The sequence below is a fragment of the Neolamprologus brichardi genome, chromosome 18 (genome assembly GCF_056152115.1).
Source record: "Neolamprologus brichardi isolate AB-2024 chromosome 18, ASM5615211v1, whole genome shotgun sequence".
Classification (NCBI taxonomy): Eukaryota; Metazoa; Chordata; class Actinopteri; order Cichliformes; family Cichlidae; genus Neolamprologus; species Neolamprologus brichardi.
In genome coordinates, this window is record NC_142121.1 from 13,777,467 (window position 1) to 13,800,317 (window position 22,851).

A 22,851-nucleotide genomic window follows, 5' to 3' on the forward strand; every position below is an offset into this window, starting at 1 on the left:
CATCAGCTTATTTTAAATTGATACACTAAACCTAATGTAACCTAGCACTGACGATGAGCACCACAGTTTAATGCAGTTACCCTGCATTAAACTGTAAAAAATGTCTATTATTTTCATGCAAACCGTAAAACAAAACCATAGCGAGTTGGGATATTTTTATTTTATTACTGAGTAAGTCTCTCCATCCCATCAGCTGGAAGCAATGCCAGGCTGCAGCACAAAAATAAATAAATAAATAAACAAACTCACTCTGCAGAATAACACGTTACCATCGGATTTAATTACTCATTAAATGAAGGGTATGTAATGGTTTAAATAATGTAAGTTAAAAGTCAGTTCATTATTGTTTCAGAGATAAATTAAGGCTGTTTTTCATGTAATTACAAAAATTGTCAACACGTAAAAGGTGTTCTCTCTTTATGTTTATGATGCACTTTAATCCGTTAGCATGTCATGGCTCCGTTCTTTTACGGTTCTTCAAAGCGAAGCGTGATATTTTTATGATGTTCTTACATATGTCTGATGATAATGTTTTCTTTTCAGGTTATCCCTGGACAGAAAATGACAATGTGGTCAAGTGGCTCTATATTCCAGATTTCCGCAGCAGTCCCGATCCTTTGTTCCTCGCCTGTGAGTTTTGTAGTTAAAGTGAAAATTTGTTTGAAGAATAAATGAAAATCCTTCATTAGAAGTTAGAAACATGCATGTAAATCTTCATGCGATTAATCATATTAGTGGATTATTCTTACTAATATATAAGTATATCAGAAGCCTTTTGTTATTACAATAGTTCGTAGTTTAAACTCCAACATGACATAATTTTGTGTTAAAATTATAATGTATAAAGTAACTAGTAAATAAAGCACTCAAACACATCTAGTGGTGCAAACAAACTTTCGACCTCGACCGACTGTCTGCAGTCTCTAAATAACTAAGCTAACTTTTAAAATTTGAGACTTGAATACAGTAAAGCAAATGTACCGTCACAGGCAAAATGAAATAATTGTTTTATCTTATGAAGATTTAACACTGATTCCACAAATAGAAACACTTTCATCTCCTCTTCTCTTTTAGATGACTTCATGTTGCTCCTCTGCGCCTCCCTCCAGAGGCAGGTCTTTGACGATGAGAACAAGGCAGCTGTCCGCCTCATGGCCGGTGACAATGTAGAGATCTGCAGAGACCTGGATGCAGCTTCCTTCAGCGTCCACAACCCTGTGCCCGACTTTATCCACTGCAGGTACCACAGATAACACTCCAAATTAGATATACTTTCATTTTGCTTTTAGTAAGAATTGCTGGAAGTAGTACTTACTGAAAGTAGTATGCCTTAAAATGTTCTGTACATGTAGCTGAGGCAGAGAATTGTGGCCAGAAAACATGCTGTATTGTATACTACAAAATGCAGCTAAGTGCTGGTGCAACTCTTAGTATTGTTTTGATACATTTATTTCAACATACTGTGTATTAGGACATTTTTTTGCCATGTCAGTTAGTGTGGCAGCACTGGTGTTGGATCCTTGATTCAAAGCTTTGTTCACTACAGTGGTTGGCCTTGTGGCCTTGCATATTTCTATTAGTCCTACATGGATAAAGTGTATTGGTGTATGTACCTTTTTAAATGATTTCCAGTTTCTGAAATATATTTTACATTAGATTCTCTTTTCATCATTTTGTGGCTATTGCGTGGCTCAGCCACCATTAAGACAGAGGTCAACATGCTGAAATGGAAAGGAAGTGAAGTAGCCAGTCTAATTGATGCTTAATGATGTTGGGTGCCTATCTATGATGTCGGATACAAAACTGAAATGTGCTCCACACAAGTGGAGCTGTTAAAAGCTAAGTATATGTATTTGAAGCTTTTTGAAAGTATTTTACAGTCAAAAATTGGTTTTAGAAATTTATAACAGGCTTCAACATTAAAGAAAAACCCATTTGGTTATTTTAGTATCCATAATTTATTTCTACTCAGGACCTTCTGTCTTTGTCCCTTATTTCCTTTCTGTCTCCCTGTTGTCTCTATCTTTATAAAGCCTAATATATCTCTCTCAGCAAAACATTAAACTCAAATTGCTTGTAGTGAATAGTCCAGCACAACACATGTGTACTTGCAGTTATGTATGTACATGTGTGTGATTGACGGATTAATTGTAATTATTTCTTTAATGCATTTTCAGTGTTTTTTTTCCATGTCTCCAATTCTCTTTGCTTTTTTTGTGTGTGACCCACTCTCGTGACATCTCAAGTTGGTTCTTGTTTTATTTTGTTACCTTGCTTGTCTCACTCTGCAATTATTGCCCCAGAAGTATATGACTTGAGACAACTTTGGAATTACTAAATGATGGATACTAAACAGTTTTCACATTCCTGTTGCAATAACACAATTGTATCTCTTAGAGCACTGGTTTTCAGACTTTTTCTGGCATGTCCTGCTTCACAACCTGACAAAATAGATCAACAAACAGGCTGAACATCCCCCTTTTCCTCCATTTGCATTGTCAGAGGTGTGCTCTGAAGAAAACTGTTGTGCTTGCAAACTGTAACTGCAGAAATCTTAAGTGGGATGGTGCTGAATAAGAACGTTCTCAGTTAGCAAATACTTTCTCCCAGAAAAATAAAGGTAAGAAAAAAATGACAGCTGACAGTAGCTCATGTCAGAGGCTTAGTGAGGAATGTTATTAAATACATGCTGTATACATAATTTAGAAACTCGCCTGATCTGGATACTGACTTTGCACATAAAGAGTGAACGCAGGATGTTGAGGGGAAGAGGGCGCGAGTTAAAAAGACAGCAAGAGCATCCTGACCTGTCCACACTCATTGATTATGTGCTCTTCAGATTCCACTGTTTTGGTGTGCAAAGTGGACAAGTCTTTTATTAACGCACTCTGTGTCCATCAACAAGCACTAGTAGTGCAAGAGAAAGAGCTGTACAGCCCGTCTGTCCATGCCACAGCAGCTCTGCACTTATTCCATCGTTTCCCTCCAGAATCGAATTACGGATACGGGGTGGGGGTAGAAATCCATAATCCACAAAAACACTCTGTCCGTCACTCCCCGACTCAGACGCTTTTTCCTTGTACTCTAACTCAATAAATAGCTTTTAAGTATGGAAAAGGTATTTTCTCCCCCTGATGAAGAAGGACACTCACTCAGCTGTTCCGGCCCTTCAACGCATCGTCCCATCCAAACCCACTTCATCAGAGCTGCTTTCTAAAGAGTTGAAGCTGTTACTGTGGCCCCATGTATCTGAAATTAATGCACGCTACATCTCATGTTTCCACTCTGCGCATCATATCGTCAGCTTTTCACATGGAGCCATAGACATGCGCCTAGCATGTTAGAGACGCGCAAGACATGCAGCAGTGTACCTGTGCTGAGCGAAAGGATCGGGTTACAGCTCTCATTCCTATTCATTGATCAGATTCTAAGTGACATTAAGTGATACCCTAATTGTGAATGATGAGCAGATAATTCTCTTTTGACTTTTGCTATGTGGTAAACATGTACCCTAACCTGTAATAGCAGCTAGCTGGGGTCCACGGGGATTAAAATCAGCTCATCAACTACATCCACCTCCCTCATTGCTTTTTCATGACAGCAACAGGCCTTGTGTAAATATACGTCTTACTCTATGGATTTATTTGAGAATTAAAGTGCTCAAATAAGTCCACACAAGATGACATTGTGAGACATGATTGAAAATTGTTGAAAAACGCTAGTTGCTGAACACAGAGTAACGACTATTTTGCTAATTACTTTTAATTACCCAGGATTTTATTTTTTTAACTTTTTTTCCAAGCAGAATTCTAATGATTTCAGAATATAAATAAAAGCAGTCCAAGACTTTATACACCCACCAGCACTGAAAATGAGTTACAAAACAACTATGAATCGAGTCCCTGGATCTAGAAAAATATATGTAACTAGATTAATTTGGGAGGTTCAATATTATGTCACTCTCAATCTCAAAGGGAGAGACCAGCTACTCTTTGGAGAAAGCTCCTTTCTGCTGTTTGTATCTATGACAGCTTCACTCTTTGTGCTCATCATCAGCAACTCATTCCTGACCCGGAATTCGCCCTCCACCGTTTTCCAGATGAGGACCATTGCCTCAGACTTGGACGTGCTAATTCTTATTCCTGTTGCTCTACACACTTAACTCCAAACTAAATTATGAACTGAATCCATGACGAAGGGCGGGCCTGGTTGAGTCGAAAACCACATTGTTCTTCCTGTGTATCTGAGGTTTGACTAACAGGTGAACGTTTCTAGTACCCTGGCATAGATCTTCCCAGGGAGGCTGAGTAGTGTGATCCCCTCTATACAGCTGGAGCAAGATGGGACCCACTACCTCAGTCTAGCAATCCAGAGGCATCACCCCAGGTCTCTATGCGACGTTGCAGAGGCATGTCAACCAAGACGGCTGTTTTTGGGGTCATTGTCCACATGCTCGACCCAATTTCAGCCAACCATTAGCTGGTGGACAGAGTCAGTTTTCTAATTATAACATTATAAACATTTAACATGCTAAAGGTCTGTGGAGGGCGAGACGTAGCTCTTGTTATATAAATAATAATGACACTGTGATATGTCATGTGTTGCTGTTCATTTGAGGTTGTATTTGCCTAATGTTAGAACCTGATAGTCACCAGATGAAAGAGGATGCACTTTCATTTTCACATGACTCCATGTTGGGATGTCATATTTGATCTCTCTGTTTATTTATTTATTTTTGTGGAGGTTAGTAATTTTCATTCACATTTGGAGCTGCCACTGTGACACCAGACACTTGTTTGTCTTTTCATTTACAAAAACTGTTTTTCTCTATTTCTAGGTCCTACCTGGACATGCTAAAAGTTATCATGTTCAGCTACCTTTTCTGGTTTGTCCTCACTATTATCTTCATCACTGGAACCACACGTATCAGCGTCTTCTGTATGGGTTACTTGGTGGCCTGCTTCTACTTCCTGCTCTTTGGTGGAGACCTGTTGCTGAAGCCAATCAGAAAGATCCTCCACTACTGGGACTTCCTGATTGCCTACAACATCTTTGTGATTACTATGAAAAACATTTTATCTGTAAGTAATCTATGACAAACTGATTATAATACCATTATCATCATTATCATATCAACATAAAAAGAGATAAACCGCTGAGATTTGAAAACATTATCTGCATAGTATTTACAAAGCAATATAAATGTGAAGTTTTAACTGATACGTTGACAGTTAAAATGCAATATTTATAGTGTGTAATAAAGCAACATTGTTTTTAGATCCTGGCTTGTGGGTACATCAACCAACTGCTACAGGACCACTGCTGGTTAATCCAGGTGTTCAGTCTGGCATGCACCATCAAGGGCTACGACATAAATACAAGTAAGCAGAGGGTGAATTGACTCAAATTTCTACTTTCATTACTAAAACATTGCTTTAACTTTCACGAACAACTTGCAGGTATAATCCTATAACTTAGTTAATAATCATTTAAAAAAACCCATCCCATCCAAGCCTCCACGGATGGCACTTGTTTGTCCAACACATCCCAAAAATACTGTATTGGATTGAGATGTGGGAATTTTGGAAGCCAAGTCAAAACCTTAAACTTGTTGTGCTCATCAATCCATTCCTGAACCATTTTTTGCTTCATGGTAGGGTGAATTATCCTGCTGAAACAGGTTTTATGAAAGGGTGTACACGGTCTGCATTTTTCCCACTTCTAACACCTTAACTTTGATGACAAAATATTCACCTGCTCCCTGAGGTAGCTCACCCACTAACAGGTGCCATGACGAGGAGATAATCAGTGTTAATCACGCCACCTGTCAGTTGTCGTAATGTTGTGCCTGATTAATAAATATGGCTGTGTTGTGTGTGAATTCCAGATGCTAAGGATATTTGTGAGGTGCCAAGCAATGAGGCCGGCATCATCTGGGACAGTATCTGCTTTGCTTTCCTGCTCTTGCAGAGACGAGTCTTCATGAGTTACTACTTTCTACATGTGGTGGCAGATATCAGAGCATCACAGATCCTCGCTTCCAGGTATTTAACTGAGTGAGACAGCTACATGGAGTCAATTTAATTAGAAATACAGATTTGGTTTATTCAAGACCAATGCTCGTGCATTAAAATTTCTTCTCAAAGCATAAACTTTTCTACCTGACAAATACAGGCGTGCCAAACAAAATGTTTTCCTAATGTCTTTCTGTGTTTTTCAGAGGTGCAGAGCTTTTCCAAGCAACTATAGTGAAGGCAGTGAGAGCCAGACTGGAGGAGGAGCGCAAGTCCGTGGAGCAGCTGAAGAGACAGTGAGACTCCAAACATTTAACCTTCCTCTGATGAAATGATGTGTCTGTGATGTCACTGTCTTTTGAGCCAACACTGAATGGAAAAGTGATTATTTTCCTAAGACACGTAACTGCTCTGCAGTTGTCTGCACAAGAAAAAAGCAAAACCAATGACAAGTGAAGGATTTTTTTTAATCATGAAATTGAATTTTCTTTTAATTTTCTTTAGATTAAATCAGAATTCATTTTTTTCTACCCAGTAGCTGCTATAATTAGCTGCTTTTCTTTCCTCTTATCTGAAATCTATCCTTACATTCCTTGAAAAAAAATTTAATTTTACTACTTCCTGCCTTGCTTCATCGTGGCACTTGGGTGCAAATATATACCCACTGGTCATTTTACTAGCTACACCTGTTTGTTAACTCAACAGTAACTGAATTACTGCACATTATAATTAAGGTATGCAGAAGAACATCTCAGAATCCATAACAGGTCAAATCTTGAAGCAACTTGGTTACAGAAGGCCAAATGTGGTGCCACTTTGGGAAGCTAAGAACAGGAAACTGAGGTTATAATTTGCCCAGGCTCACCAAAATTGGATAACAGAAGGTTGGAGAAACATCTTCACTTCTGCTGTGATGAATTGTCTCAGGGGCCTCTATGCACAGCTTGCACCTGGGGTCTTGTCTGGTGTGGTAGATCCCATTCTCTAATGAACTTGTACCTAGAGCTTGTTCCTGTGTTTCCATGATTTGTGCCTTTATGTTGTCTTTCAGTCGGGTTTTTTCCAGCCATTGGTGGGATTTTTCTATATCAGTTACTTCTTCTATCTGTTGGTGGTACATGCGTTTTCTGGTTTCTGCTGACTGACGTATTCACCAAGCACATGATGAGTTGTGGCCATCTTCCTGAAGTACTCATGGATCTGTGTTGTTTCATCCTGGATAGTGGTTCTGACACTCACTAGTCTTCAGCCGTCTTCCTTCCACTTAGCGTCCAGTCTCAGGGTGCTGGACTTTGGGTGAAACCCTCTATGCATGGTAAGGAGCTTCCTTGACTTGATGTCAGTAGCTTCTATCTCCTCCTTTGGCTAGCTTATTAACCCAGCAGGGTATCTGACAACCGGCAGGCCGTAGGTGTTGATTGCCCGGATTTTGCTCTTCCCATTCAGCTGGCTCCTCGGGACTTGCCTTACTCTGTGCAGGTATTAAGTGGTTGCAGTTTTTCTTGTGAGCGCTTCTTGGTTCCCATTTGCCTGTGGGATTCCAAGGTACTTGTAGCTGTCTTTGATGCCTTCAATCAGAATCAGAATCTTACTTTGTGGTAGTACAATCCCCTAAGTTCTAGCTCCCTTCCCTCTCTTTGTTACTTGTTAACCATCTGGCTCAGCAGGTTCAGGCCTATGAACCCCCTCAGAAGCTCAGATCCCGTTGGACTTCCAGATACAGATGGACAAACTGGTGATAGCTAACCAACCGGACATAGATGAAGAAGGTTGCAGTGACATATGTAGCTACACCAAATGATAGCAACATCAGAAAGAAGGAACACAAAAAGCTTGAGAAATATCAAGAGCTGAGAGAGGAGGTGGAGTAGATGTGGAAGGTGTGGGTGTCAGTCGGAGCACTCGGGGTAATGATGAAAAGCGCGTCTTGCAGTGCAACATAGCGACTCAAATATGTGTGTTTAATTCGTTTTATATGAGAATTAAGTTTAGTTGAGTGACTTTAGCGGCACCAGATCTTTTATTGTTTTTGCCGACAATACATAAATGCAAAATATCAGTAAACACTGAGTTAAACTAAAACACAATTATGTCTGTTTCATAATTTTGAGTGTCTTTTATTAGGCCCCCTCTAATTTAGCTCACAGCTAGGTAAACATGATGCAGAAAAACTAGACTCAAAGTGTCTCCTGGCTCAGTTTCATCATTGTTTCTTCATCAAGCCAATGTATTTCCACCACTCATAGTAACTCAGGGGTTACTCACAAGCTCTGATGATGTCCACTCGCCCTCTCTAATGAGCACTCCATTGTTACATAATGTACAGTAATGTCCACATGAAGCCTGGAGGTGTTTATGGTCAGTCTGTTACACTGTTCCTCTGTGTCAATTCTCCGTGTCTCGTCACCTTCTCTTTGATCTAATCAGGATGGAGCGCATTAAGTTGAGGCAGCAAAAGTTTAAGCGGGGCAAGGAGAAGATGCTGAGCCTGGCTCAACATTCTGTAGATGGACAGACGATAGTCCCGCCCGAAGAGGATGACGATGATGGTATGACAAAGCCTGCTGGGTGTAGAAATACTATGAGTTTTGGTATTACTCAAGGAGGGTGGGCGTTCATGATCGTTTATAAGAAGAACAGAATGTCTATAATAGTGTCATTTCTATTAGCATCGGAACTAAATAAAAAGCTTCACATACTAGATTTGTGTCTTGAAGTTTACAGAACTGAATTTCTTATTAAATGTTGCACTGATGTATTTGTGAAATTTTAGGAGCACAGCCAACGAAAGCCAAGACCAAAAAAAAGCAGTGGTGGAGGCCGTGGGTTGACCATGCTTCCAGTAGGTTGACCCCCCCAAAACCTCTTTTTTCTCTTCCTCCACTCTGATTGGCCCTTGTGTCCTTGACCAGAACGCTGAGGATTCCCATACTGCCCATGGGCTCTAAAGGCAACATCATATAGTATCTGCCTTCTCCCTCCGGACTTTAATCTTTTTCTGTCTCTATTTAAGGATCCCCGTTACCTGTAGCTCTTGCGTAACTTTACAAAGCAAGTGTGGCAAGACTCATAGGTTTATAAAAGCGTAACAGTCTCAGCAAGAGTGCAGCACAGGGTTGCCTTAAATAGAAGCAATGAAGAAAGGGAAAATGACTAACGTCTGGAGGTTTTTTACTTGACGTTGTTTAAAACATAAACTTCATCACTGGTCTCACCTAAAGAGCCTACAGTAGAGAATCACTCCATTGCAAAATATTTTCAAGCAAAGAAATGAAGCTGACAAGCCTTCATTCTCAGTACTGGAATAAAGGCTGAAGGTTTAGTTCATTCTTTGCCTGCAGACATGATCACCAAACAGGCATTACCTAGGAGAAAATAGAACAGCAATCAGACCAGTGATTAAATATGTAAAATTATTTTACAGTCGGTTTGTGGTAAATAAAAAAAAAATGCCAGCATTTCCCTGAGTCAATACAGCGGTTGCCTGTTTGTTTTGAACTCATGTCTCATATCATACTCCACCCCCACATGACATTTTCAAATTATTTCTCCATTTTATCTCTTTGTCATTTGATGTTTCATCTCCATTTCCCAGCATCCTCCCCTCATCTCCTGCACACTGCGGTTCTGTTCAAGGACATAAGTCAGCCTTGTCTATCCCATTGCTTCTAACACTTAACTACTGTAGACTGGAGTCACTCCAGGACGACTGAAATATGAGAATAACAGACATTCCTCGTTGTGTTTTCTGCTCATACTTTCGTTCATTTTACTAACGTGTGGTTTGATCCTCTTAAAAATGCGTCTATATCTTAACGAGCCATAGATATATGCAAATGTTTGATAGAGAAATATGTAGAGTTTAATGTGGTTGTGTTTCTTCCTTACAGCAAGAGAACCTTCTGTTGTTGTTTTTTTAATGTCATAAAAGCAATAAATGACTTCAGGCCGCGTTTGAGTGAATGTAACAGTGCTTTGCGCTCTGCCCCTCAGTGGTTAGAAGTGGAGACTACTACTTGTTTGAAACTGACAGTGAAGAAGAAGCAGAGGAGGAAGAAGAGAAAAAAGATGACGATCCACCAAAGAAGTCAGCATTTCAGGTGGTTATATTTTGGCTTCAGAGTGGGAAATGCTGTGATTCTCCCAAAGAGATTTTAAGGAGAAGAACATGGTTATGGATGTCCTTTTTTACAAAATAGTTTTTAATTGGCTTCTCTAAGCTATTACTTTTCTTTACAACTATAGTAAACTATATGCAAAAGGTGGACGTAGCCTTGGTTCATAGAAGCAAAGTGAATGCAGGTTGCATTGTTTCAAATGGCCAGCAGGGGGCAGCTCCTCGCACTGTAAAAACAAATCTGATTACACAGAAGTCTATGGGAAAGTGACCCTATTTCTCACATGATTTATAGACACAGTAACACTTTCCTAAAGAGTTTATGATGTCAGTCACTATTTTCAAAGTCTTGCTGAATACAATGTGATCCTCTTTTTTAAAATGTATAAATTAGATGATAAACCAGCGTATACTTTCTGATTGACAACTTGTTACTCTATGAGTTTGCAGGTTCCTCGGTTTCTCAAGCACATCCACCCATCACTTCTGATAGCAACAGCCAAAATAGTGAATGATGTTATATTGGCTCATTTACTATGTTTAAAGCAGAAGTGGAGAAGCAAATGAAGTTTAAAACACAAAGGTGTCATTCTGGAAAGAGGAAATACAGCAGTATTTGTAGTACTGTGTACCTCTGTGTATGAGTGAGCAATGTTTTTTTTCTGTCCTCACATCCACAGGTAGACATAACACTTCATAACATTTCATTTGTGTATACAATGTAACACAATGGAAGACTACTTCATCATGTTGTAACCACAACTATAGCCTGTTTTTCTGGCCTCTTTCTCAACTCATGTCTGTAACCCTCCCACTATCACAAACACACCAACTGATGAATGAAAATTAAGTATATAAAGTATAAGTTTATATAATATAATAAGTATATATAAAGATATCACCTAGAAAGAGTTTTACACTTACAGTACTGTTCATTCCTGTTTTCCTGGGTTAAATGTAGAAGTTGGGATGTATGGTACTGTGCAAAAGTCTTGAGCCACCCTTTATTTCTTTATATTTTGTTTCCAAGGAGCCAGAGCTGTCATTTTTAAAGTGGATTTGAGCAATAAGTGCCCAGGCTTTCTGAAGGTTTCCCAAAGGTTTTCTTCGGACATTGACTTCTTTTTCGCTCATTTTCAGTCCAGTCCGTCTACCTGACTATTTTTATTAGAGGAATGCTTTTTCGTTTGTTAAGCCACTTAACACTGGCCTATGAGTCATCCAACCATTAAAATGCTCCTAACTTATGGGGTGAACCAGTATTGTGTCTATACATTTTTGTACAGAAGAAAAACACGATCTACTGTAGATGAACAGTATCTTAAAGTCATGTCCTTGAGAAACAGGGCACTGGTGTACAAGGTACACCAAATGCACAAACACAAGAACTGGAATAAAAATGTAAAATTTTTGGTTCAAATTCTCATCAGGTCAAGAAGAGACGAGTGCAGTCATCTGTAAAACACGGTGTAGTTTCTGTTACGGTTTGGGACTGCATGTCAGCTAGCAATGTTGGGGATTTTGTCAAAACTGGAATTATTATGGAATTATGTACACAGAAAAGTGCCACGAGATTTGGATCCATCGTGCAATATTATCTGGAAAGCATCTTATTGAGAGCAGCTTCATTTAAAAGCTTGACAATGATCCCAAACTTTTACTGCCAATGCAGTAAAAGTGTACCTGGATAGAAAAACCACACAGTGAAACACTGACAGTGATGGATTGGTCTCCCCAGAGCCTGGACATCAACATTATTGAAGCAGTGTGGGATCATCTTGACAGAGACCAAAAGACCACCAACATACAAAGCAGAGCTTTGAATGTCCTTCAAAAAGCCTGGAGAACTATTCCTGAAGACTGCTCAGGCTGTGTTTAAGAATACTGGTGATAATACCAAATATTGACTGTCAAGCTCATTAAAATTTAAACTCTGTATCTTAATTTACATACTGTGCACTTTCCATGCATGTTTGCACATGTTTAAATAAATAACTGGACCTATAGCCCATTTTCTTAGAAAAATATAAAGAAGACTTTTGCGCAGTACTCTATGTGATTTGTGATGCAGTAGGCACTAACCTTTCAATAAACACCTATAATTTTACTTTGAAGTCCTCCTCTTGTTTGCTGCCTCCTAACACAATTAACCTCTGTTGTTTCTAACAGTATGAAATTGTTTTCTACTAACCCTCTCCCCACTCTGTTCCCTCTCTTCAGAGAGCTATTGGGAAGTTTGTCTCCGCTCTTCTGGCTTTACCCAAATCTGTCATTAAGCTGCCTAAAACTGTGCTGCAGTATGTAGTGAAGGCAGGCAAGGTATTCACCCTCATCTAACACAGCTGGCTCTCTCTGTGAACATCTGCCAGTTCAAATAACAGCTAACACCACAGACAACTGCCTTTCCAGCTCGTGTTTGGTGAACATGCTGTAAATTAATAGATGTGTTTATTTGTCCGGTTCCAAAACACTAAACTTACACAGATCACCAAATTCGACTTGGAATGAGAATGTGTTTGTACCATGTATTGTTACTGTCTGACTGATTGGTGTTTGCATGTGTGTCATGGCCATTTTATGTGGCTCGCTGCTCTGACGATCTATCACATATGTAACGTACAACATAATTCAAATTTGATCTGTGGTCCCTATTCCTGGTAAAGATTTTTTTTTTGGGTGTAAAATAGGTATTATAGGTTGTTACACAAGTTTTAGAAATCAAAGTCAGAGTTAAAAAACTGTTTGGAAAACGATCTCCCTCACTTTTCTTTCCTTTTTTGTAAAGATTTGGTGTAAAGTAAGGTGATGGTGGTCTTGCATTAAAGAAATCTCAAGCATATTTTGTTTAAAAGGCAAACAAAAGATGTAATTGGTATTTTAATCATATGAATGTTCACTATGATGAATTGTTGATTTTATTTCTAGGCTAGATTTAAGAAATACTAAAATAGAGCAGCATAACATTTACATAACTTTTAATGATTATATATAAACTTTGTAATATATTTTTTTTCTGTTGTGGCTTTGGCATAATTCCCCTCAGTGACGTTCATTAAAACTTAACTGCTGCCCTCCTTTCTCCAGTATATGTATCAAACCTGGATCACAGACCCCAAAGCCGCTCTCAGGGCGCGAGGCAAAGCGAAGCGTAAATTTTGGAAGAGATACACGAAAGGAGTTAGACACAGAAAAAGCAAGAAAGATGGTAAGTCAGCTCTAGAAAGGAAATTTTTTCCTGACTTGAAACAGACTTTAAATTGATACTAAACTGTCTGCACTGTACATCAGCAGGTCGCGTGACCATCGACCTTGGCGAGCTGTCTGATGGGCAAGAAAAAGATGATGAGAACAAGAAATCTGGTGGCCCAGGTTTTATGACACTCAGTTTTACAAATTACAGCTCTCCAATTTACAATGACCAAATTCTCCATCATGAGAAAAACTGGTATACATATTAAAATGTATTTTCCAGTGGGAATCTTTATGCTACCAGTATTTTCAGTGATTAAATCAGATTAATATTTATTAGATTGCTGTTTCAGCAAATAAAACAACCAGAAATAATGTCATACTTTTTGGGCTTGATACTGTAATTGATTAACTTGTCTGTGTTTAGAAAACGGTGCAACTTTTGTAAATCCCCTGTAAAACCAAACAGATTTATGGGTGCAATAACCTTAGTTCAATAAGGAGTGATAATTATTAGGAATTAAATGTGATATATTAATATAAAAAATCAATCTAGCTATTTGGCAATTAGACTCCCATGGCCAATCACAGCAAATCAGGACCCCAATGGTGATAGGAACTAAGGCAGGAATTACTGAAATCATTATTTCAAGGAATTTTACTGGCATTTGGACATAAAACATTGTAAATTATTTAATGAAAAAGTTTATTTAAGTATGAGTTTTTAATTCGACCACGTTTAATGCATTTTCTGTCGTGTGCTCTTCCTCAGACAACATCATCAAACGAGTGTTCAACATCATCAAGGTCACTTGGATGCTCTTCCAGACGACGGTGGAAAGCTTCACTAAATGGATGAATGAAATGTGCAGAGAGTACATTGACATCTCCACTGTGCTGCGTTTAGAGCGCTGCATGCTGACTCGAGAGGTCAAGAAGGTATGCAGCTCTCTGCAGTGACCTTAAACATGTAGAAGTAGAGTTCATTTAAATGTGCTTTCACGGAATCATTTATAAAATCACTCAGTGGAATACGTATGATCAGATCTCTACTCCTCCCACCAGGGTAACGTGCCATCCAGAGAGAGCATCCATGTTTATTACCACAAGGCCATGAGGCTTAACATGTCCAGACAGGCAAGCATGGATGTGCTGAGCGAGGACGACTCAGTCTCGGGCTCCATCGGGGTCCGCAGAAGGCGAGGAGGTTACCGGATGGAGAGCCAGGAGTCCACGGCCTCCAGAGAGAGCATGTCCAGGTAGATTAGCGGTGCAATGTGGAGACTAAACGAGATGCCATCATGAACGGCTTCAGGTTGTCTTTATGTGCAGTATTGTCCAAATGTGAAAGAAGCAATAAAAACCTGTATACGTTTACTGCTTCAATGCATTAAAAACAAACTTATCATTGTTTTCTATCAGCACATTATCATCACACTGAGCCATTTCACCAAAATGCTTTACTGTATCTTTGTGTTAATCATCACATCATCTATGATCTTTACAGATGCTTTTTATTTGCAGAATATCATCTCTTTTGTTTAACATAACATAGATTTCATATCATCCTTCTTACCACTGATCATCCCATTTGTCACTCTCACAACCTATCAGTGGCTGCACTGATGCCACCACACTGTTTTCTCGCCAATCCACCTTGGAAGACTTGGATGCAATGCCAGAGTGCATTCCCAAAACCAGTGAGCGTGCCAGGCCCAAACTTAAAAGATCACCTAGGCTGGATATGTCCAGCTCATCAGTGGACAGCGGCAGCAGCTTCATATCCAGGTGCCGGGCCTTTGCATGTACACACAGAAAATATCATTGCATCTCTTCTGTCTTTTTTGTGTTTTCATCAGTCTTGCATTGATTATTAACGTCTGCTGAATCACTGCATGATTTCTTTTTCAAACTTTTTTACTTTTGTATTTCATTCTGTCACAAATCCATTTTTTAACCTTAAACACAAGTTGTTGTTCAGTAATAATATTGTTACAAGAAGGGGTTTTGTAAATTGTGACCTGCTTCTTTTAAACAACTGCCTCTTTCTTTTTTTGGGTTGGACTGAACAATAGTTTTACTTTGACAGGGAAAGTTCCTTTCTAATGGTTTGCTGTTCCAACTGTCCCAAATGATGCCTGCTTGATTTCTTTCATGGTCACAAGATGAACTTTAACAGCATATTTGTTAAAGTGCATCTTAGCCTTCTGCGCTAACCAGCTATTATTCTTCTGTTATGGTTATCGTTATACTGAAAAGGCAGAAGGACCATTATTTGGAATTGTGATTGTCCAGAGGCTCTGCCAGTCATGCAACACTTAGATGATCAATCCAGAATGTAATACATACAGCAGTGTGAAATAGTGTTTGACCCCTTCCTGATTTCCTATTTTTTTCTGTCTTTGTCACACTTAAATGTGTCAGATCATCAAACAAACTTAAATATGAGACAAAAATACCACAAGTAAGCACAAACCTAATAACTGGTTGAGCCACCCTTAGCAGCAACAACTGCAATCAAGAGTTTGTGATAACTGGCAATGAGTCTTTTACAGCGCTTTGGAGAGATTTTGGAGAATTGTTCTAATCTAGCCAGTTTTCAAGCATGAACCACTTTAAGGTCATGTCATCAGATTCAGGTCAGGACTTTGACTAGGCCACTCCATAGTCTTCATTTTTGTTTTCTAAAGCCATTCAGAGTTGGACTTGCTGGTGCGTTGTGGATCGTTGTCCTGCTGCAGAACCCAAGTGTGTTTCAGCTTGAGGTCAGGAACCGATGGCTGGATATTCTCCTATAGGATGTTTTGGTAGACAACAGAATTCCTGGTTCCATTTATCACAGCAAATCTTCCTGGTCCTGAGCCTGCAAAACAGCCCCAGACCATTACACTACCACCACCATATTTTATTCTTGGTATGAGGTTCCTTTTGTGAAATCCTGTGTTACTTTTATGACAGATGTAACACGACTAAAATCTTTCAAAGAGTTCAGCTTTTGTTTGCCGGTCCCCAGAGTATTTTCCCCAAAGTCTTGGGGATCATCCAGATGTTTCTTGGCAAATGTAAGACAGACCTTTGTGTTCTTTTTGGTCAGCACTGGTTTTCCCCTTGAACTCTCCCATGTATGACTTTTTCCCCCAGTCTCTTTCTTATTGTTGAATGATCATGATCTCTGACCTTAACTGAGACATGTGAAGCCTGTGGTTCTTTAATGTTGTTCTGGGGTCTTTTGTTACCTCCTGGATGAGTCATCAGTGTACTCTTGGAGTAGTTTTGGCTGGCCCGTCACTCCTGGGAAGCTTCACCATTGTTCCAAGTTTTCTCCATTTGTATATAATGGCTCTCATCGTGGTTCAATGGAGTCCCAAAACCTTGGAAATGGTTTTGTAAGCTTTTCCAGATGATAAATGTCAGTGTCTTTGTTTCTCAGGTGTTTCATTAGATCGTGACATGATGTGTTGCTTTTTGAGATCTTTTAGCCTGCTTCACTTTGTCAGACAGATTCTATTTAAGTGATTTCTTGATTCAACAGGTCTGCCAGGCGTCAGTGTGTTTAGTCAAGCTTAACTCAATTTTCCAGAAAATGTGGTTAATCACCGTTAATTCATGATTTAACAAAAGGGGCAATTACTTTTTCACACAAGACCAGGTAGGCTTGGATAACTTTTCTCCCTTAATCAATAAAAACATTATTCAAAAACTGCATTTTGTATTTACTCGGGTTTGATGATCTGAAACATGTAAATGTGACAAATATGCAAGACACTAGGAAATCAGGATGGGCGAAAACACTTTTTTTGAAGCACTATTAAAAAACAACTCCTGTTGTGTTAACCCATAATTTGTGAATAACTTGCCAATAAGTTAAAACAGGCTAAACAGGTGGATTAAAGTAATATAATTTTTTATGCAGAAATTTGCCCTTAAACATTTTTAGGTCCTGTCAGTGCTTACAAATAAAACTCCATAATATGGGTTAATGTAGTCTAAAAATGTATTAGTGTGTCTACACGCTTGCTTTCTGCTTGATGCCAGTTTTTTATTTATTCCAGATATAGTGAGAACCCAAATCAATATTTAGAAAGTACAAATAAATTGATACATCTGACACAATCCCTGTTTTGTTTTGTCTTCTCGTTCACAGTGAGCCAACCCAGTGTGTCATAATTTACTCTAGACAGGGAACTACTGATACCATAGAAGAAGTGGAGGATGAGCACGATCAAGGGGAAGACAAGCAGCAGGTTCCCTGGGAATCTCAACAGTTTGATGAGATTGGGGAGGCTGAGGGTGTGGCATTGAGTGATGGAGAGCCCAGGGAGAAAGAAAAAAAAGAAGAGGAAGAAGAGGTGGTGGAGGAAGGGCAGAAGGGATTAGAGGGTGAAGAAGGACTACAGGAACAGCAGGACCAGGAGAGAGAGGAGGCTCCCTGGGAGTCTTTTGGTCCAGACGAGGGCCCCTCCTTAAGAGTGGAAGAATTACACGCTTCTCCTTCTGCCCAGGAGAAAGAGTTCATCACTGAGAGTGAAGATGGTGCAGGAGAGCAGGACCTCATGCCTACGGAGGGTCAAACAGGGCTGCTCTACACTCCAGATACAGATGCCTCTAAAACATCTGATGCGGATGTGCCTCCCAGCTACAGCAAGGCAGTCAGCTTCGACCGCTTGGAAGTTAGTGACGATGAGAGTGACACAGATAGGAAGAGGTGCATGGTCATGACCTCAGACAGCCACTCAGACAGCAGGTCGGACATCATGTTGCCCTCTATGACTACTGAACTGACGGCCAGTGAACTGTTGCTCAACAAGTAAGTAAAAAAATATATATATTGATTAAAGTTTTAGACCTTAAAGCAGGGATGTCAAACTCATTTTACATGCTGGGCCACACATAGAGCCCACTATGATCTTAAGTGGGGCAGAGCAGTGAAATCATGTGATAAATATGTAAAATTTCTGCAAAAGTTATGGTAATTCATTAAGCAGAGTGTCCTGTAATTATAAGATATAAAGGTTTTGTTCATTTACTGTGGAAAAACAGGAACTTTCCTGTTATTTTATTGTTTCTCTGTTAATTACTTTGGTCTATTATGAACGGCAGCCCTTATAAATAGAAAAAGCTGTAAAACCTATGATATTACAGTTAAGAGTTCAAATCTATCCACTCCTCGACATTTTCTAAAGCTGTCTAATGGGCCGGATTCAATTCCTTGCTGTGACAATCCGGTCGTTAAGTGATGACGTGACGAATCCTACTTCCGGGTCTAAAGTAGTCTGCGTTTAATATGGCTTTTGTGTTGTTAACATGTTTAATGTTATGTATTTTCTTCTATTTAATCTCAAAAAGCTCCTAAAACAGTCAGTGATCACTGTTGACCTCCCTCGGCTTTTATTACCGCTAATCATTTATTTAAGCTCAGTTTTTAAAATCTTAGGATGTAACTACAGCCCAGCCCATGCAGCAGTATGTGAATGACTAACCTCGTATTGTGGATGGATTATCTCAGTTGTTCTCCTGGCTGAAGTTTGGTCCTTTTACAGCATCCTGCCATGCGATTACATTTGTTCCTGACCACCGAGAACACTCACGTTAACTTTTATCGAGTGGAAAAAAAGTTAGCTTGTTTATATTATGCTAACATAGCTGTGTCGCTAGCAGTCACGTAGCACATCATTATATACCAGCTAGCCAAACTTCAGTAACCCTACAAACGTCACTGCTGTTTAGTTTTCTGTCTTCATTTATGTTGGAAGTGATAACAGAGCTGTACGTTTTAATTTGTTTCCAAAACCCTGCAGTCAGGACATGCTATATTGTATTTAGATAGAAGCTAGCGAGCTAACTTCCTGCTAGCTTCTAACTCCATTAAATGCCATAAATTCCGTTTTCATGGATGCCTGGATGTTAAACTCAATTGTTACACCTGGTAGAACAGAACGCTGATAATTTTATTAAAGATGAAAGACTTTAGACAGTTTTTCAACTTTCAGTAATGCCATAGTGATCGTTTGATATATGGACCTGCAGCGGAGTTTAGGCCCAGACACGGCTAGTGACGTCAGACTGAACGACCAGATATTGGCCCCAGGCCTTATGTTTGATACCACTGACTTAAAGCCTTCTGAGAGTAAACTATCTGTCTCTAGAGTCATTCAGTTGTGATGTAATTTCTGTCTTTAAAAAAAAAAATCAAACATAAATAGTTTTTCACTGTTACGACCTCCATTAATGACTCCTCTGTCTGTCCAGGATGTTTTATGACGAGGAGCTGGAGCAGTCAGATAAATTCTACCAAAACCAGCCTCTGTTCCTCCAGCTTTGCTACGCCCTCTACAACATGCTGGTGGCTCACTCAGAGTTGGTGTGCTACCTGGTCATCATCATAAACCACTTGGTGTCAGCCTCTTGTGTTACGCTGGTCCTTCCCATTACCATCTTTCTCTGGGCAATGTTGTCTGTTCCACGGCCCAGCAAGCGCTACTGGATGACTGTCATCATCTATACTGAGGTGCAGACAAATATGATGATGATGTTGCAAAATAAATAACTAAGATTTCCAAGAAATTGTTAAGTAACTGTGTGTTTCTATCATTAATTTTCAAATTTCAGATGTCTTTTTTGGGGGAAATGAAGTAGATAAAGGATCTAAACATAAAGGAAAAGATTGTTGGTTTTGTCCACAGTGAATACTACAAAGTTAAGATGGAAAAAAAAGGCAACAGGGAACATAACAGCATTTAGTCTAACAGATGATCATCAGGTTCCAGGGTAAAAGTCGGACTTGGTGTGTATTTCAAATTGATTGATGATGTTTTCCTTCCAGGTCACCATCGTCATCAAATACTTCTTCCAGTTTGGCTTCTTCCCGTTCCACTCGAGCGTAGACAAGAACAAACCTCTTCACCCTCCCAACATCATTGGTGTGGAGAAGAAAGACGGTTACGTCCACTACGACCTGGTCCAGTTACTGGCTCTCTTCTTTCACAGGTCCATCCTGAAGGTGTGGGCAAACACAAAAATATATAGACGTCTCCCTCACATGAAAACAAAGACCATAAAAAACTATCGCCGCATACTGTTTTTAGAGTTGATTCTCCTGAAGTACACTCATTATATGTGTCTTTTTATTCATGACATCACTGACTTGATATTTCATCATGAATTAATTTTCAGAGAGAGAGAAAATATATTTCAAATATCTGCAGACAAAATAAAATTCCTTTGCACATTTTATGGACTGATATATGCATCTGAGAAGGCCAATATTAATAAGTACCAGCTTTTGACAGCACAGGCTGGCTGATACACAAAACTGAATGAAAAGCCAGTATTTGAGCAATTTAGATGTCCCTGCTGGATTGTTCTGCACAGTTTTCCTCTATTATCAACAAATGAAACAAAAGCAGTTTAAGACTGCATATCTCCAAAGCTGTAAACATGAAATGAGATATCCTTCTGGATACACAATGACACTTGGATCTAGCTAGTCTGTGATATTTTCTTAAAAATGAAGATAGTGTCTTTTAGAATCAGACTTAGATTTATTGACCAAGTATGTGTGCACTGACAAGGAATTGGGCTCAAGATCATTCTTTGCTCTCAATGTAGAGAAAAGAGTAAACGACAGACAATACTATCAACATGACACAGACATACATAGCATATTATGGTGCAATGGTACACATGATGGACTAAAATTATTGAATAAATAAGGGATGGAGGACTAGTTACTGTATATACTATAGGTGAGGACACTATAAATTTACAGTACAGAGCAAAACAGTACAGCATGCTTTGCTTCAACAGCAGGTATGGTAGTATAATGTTTAAGTATAGAGAGTGCTGAGCATTCATGAGAGTGACGGCCTATGGAAAGAAACTGTGCAGATGTCTGCTTTTTTTGGCATATTGGCACATTTTTTAATGGTTTAAATTGATTTGGATTTGTGAAAATATGTCCAATGTTGCCTCCTAATTCTAGTCTAAGGATCTTTGCCAAAAATTCCAAATCCCACCTCTTGTATCATTTTCTCCCAAATCCATCCAGAACAAACTAATCCCTTCTGTTAGTGAGGGGGGAAAGCAAAATATGAAGAGTCAATGTTAGGGTTCTTCTGAGAGAGATTTTCTCCCATGTGATTTGATTGATTTTTCAAAAGTAATTAATTACTTAGTTACTTGGTTACTTAGTGTTAAAAACACGATTTACAACCTGAATAGGTGATAAAGCGATAGATCTTTCAGCCCAATTCTACTTTTTCTGCATAATACATCATACAAAATGTAATCAAATTAAAAAGTCTCTTTTTAAAACTTGTTTTATTCGTTTTAATCTTTTAACTTTATGCGAGAAGCAAAGATATAATTACATGCAACATTCTCTGACTGGAAGAAATTTAACATTTAAACCTATTTTCTGCACATTCCAGCACATAAAGTAAAATATTTTTTTTGTGTTTACACTCAGTCTTTCAAATAGATGCAAGTAAAACACAGCAGAAAATAAATAAAGTCAAAGACTAGCGGTCCTGTTGCTCTATTTTCACCTGTATAGCAGGAGTAGGGTAGGCGGAGGTTTACTCTGGTGCAGGTGTGCCACAGCGGTCAGTGGAAGAATCCGCGAGTTTCTCTGTGAATTTCTCATTACGTCATATCGCACTCGGTGCTTGCTTGGAAGTTTAGGGGTTTTTTTTTTCGCTGTATAAAGAGGTTTTCTTCCCACACACAGCGGACACTAATGTTTTTGTCACTTTTTACGGAATCAAACTCAAAGTAAGGTCAGTACTTCCGCGCTTTAAACGCTGCACGCTCATACTCTCTCCCGCACTCGATATATGATCCATTGTTGATCTGCACACTGGCCTACGTCACTGTCATGAGACATTCTCGCAAAAAAATCACGGTTTTAGTAACGCAGTAACGCAGCGTTCCTACGGCAAAGTAACGGTAATCTAATTACCGTTTTTGCAATAGTAATCCCTTACTTTACTCGTTACTTGAAAAAAGTAATCGGATTACAGTAACGCGTTACTTGTAACTACGTTTACCACTGTGTAGGATCCCCTCTTCTTTTAACAACAGTCTGTAAACATGTAGCAACTAATGAAACCAGTTGTTGGACTTTTGAGAGAGGAATGTTGTCCATTCTTGTCTGATATAAGATTTAAGAACAAGGCAACAAAGGATTTTTTAAATTGATACCACATGTGTATCTACTAGGCTGAGGCTGAGGGCTTACACTAGTGGCTGCCAATATTTTTATGTCATATAATGACTAAAATGCGGGTTGTGTCATTATGTGTCATTGCTTTCTGATATTTTCCTTTGTTTTGTTTTTTTTCTTTTTTTTTTTTTTTACAGAAGACCAGCTTTTTTATGAAGCCTTGCATGTGATTTTTTGGTCACTTATACTTAGTTTACAGATTATACTGCATAGAATCAACCCATATAACAACAACAACAACAACAACAACAATAATAATAATAATAATAATAATAATAATAATAGCAAAACTGCTCAATTGAATATTA

At 39.0% G+C, this 22,851-nt stretch overlaps 1 protein-coding gene across 3 annotated transcripts in view; it reads left to right on the forward strand.

Annotated features, from left to right (window-relative positions):
- Positions 1 to 22,851, forward strand: part of piezo2b (piezo-type mechanosensitive ion channel component 2b) — a 94,090-nt gene that overhangs the window by 59,797 nt on the left and 11,442 nt on the right. For 2 of the 3 annotated variants that reach the window (XM_006792301.3, XM_087832629.1), the window contains 18 exons: positions 544 to 630; positions 1,075 to 1,240; positions 4,838 to 5,081; positions 5,279 to 5,381; positions 5,888 to 6,044; positions 6,221 to 6,310; positions 8,442 to 8,563; positions 8,788 to 8,856; positions 10,008 to 10,114; positions 12,352 to 12,450; positions 13,216 to 13,336; positions 13,420 to 13,500; positions 14,093 to 14,259; positions 14,386 to 14,579; positions 14,935 to 15,108; positions 17,465 to 18,127; positions 19,570 to 19,828; positions 20,144 to 20,320. In XM_006792301.3, coding sequence (XP_006792364.2) covers positions 544 to 630; positions 1,075 to 1,240; positions 4,838 to 5,081; positions 5,279 to 5,381; positions 5,888 to 6,044; positions 6,221 to 6,310; positions 8,442 to 8,563; positions 8,788 to 8,856; positions 10,008 to 10,114; positions 12,352 to 12,450; positions 13,216 to 13,336; positions 13,420 to 13,500; positions 14,093 to 14,259; positions 14,386 to 14,579; positions 14,935 to 15,108; positions 17,465 to 18,127; positions 19,570 to 19,828; positions 20,144 to 20,320 — 3,080 coding nt within the window. The remainder of the gene's footprint in view (positions 1 to 543; positions 631 to 1,074; positions 1,241 to 4,837; positions 5,082 to 5,278; positions 5,382 to 5,887; positions 6,045 to 6,220; positions 6,311 to 8,441; positions 8,564 to 8,787; positions 8,857 to 10,007; positions 10,115 to 12,351; positions 12,451 to 13,215; positions 13,337 to 13,419; positions 13,501 to 14,092; positions 14,260 to 14,385; positions 14,580 to 14,934; positions 15,109 to 17,464; positions 18,128 to 19,569; positions 19,829 to 20,143; positions 20,321 to 22,851) is intronic. The other variant, XM_087832628.1, reaches the window with a different exon arrangement.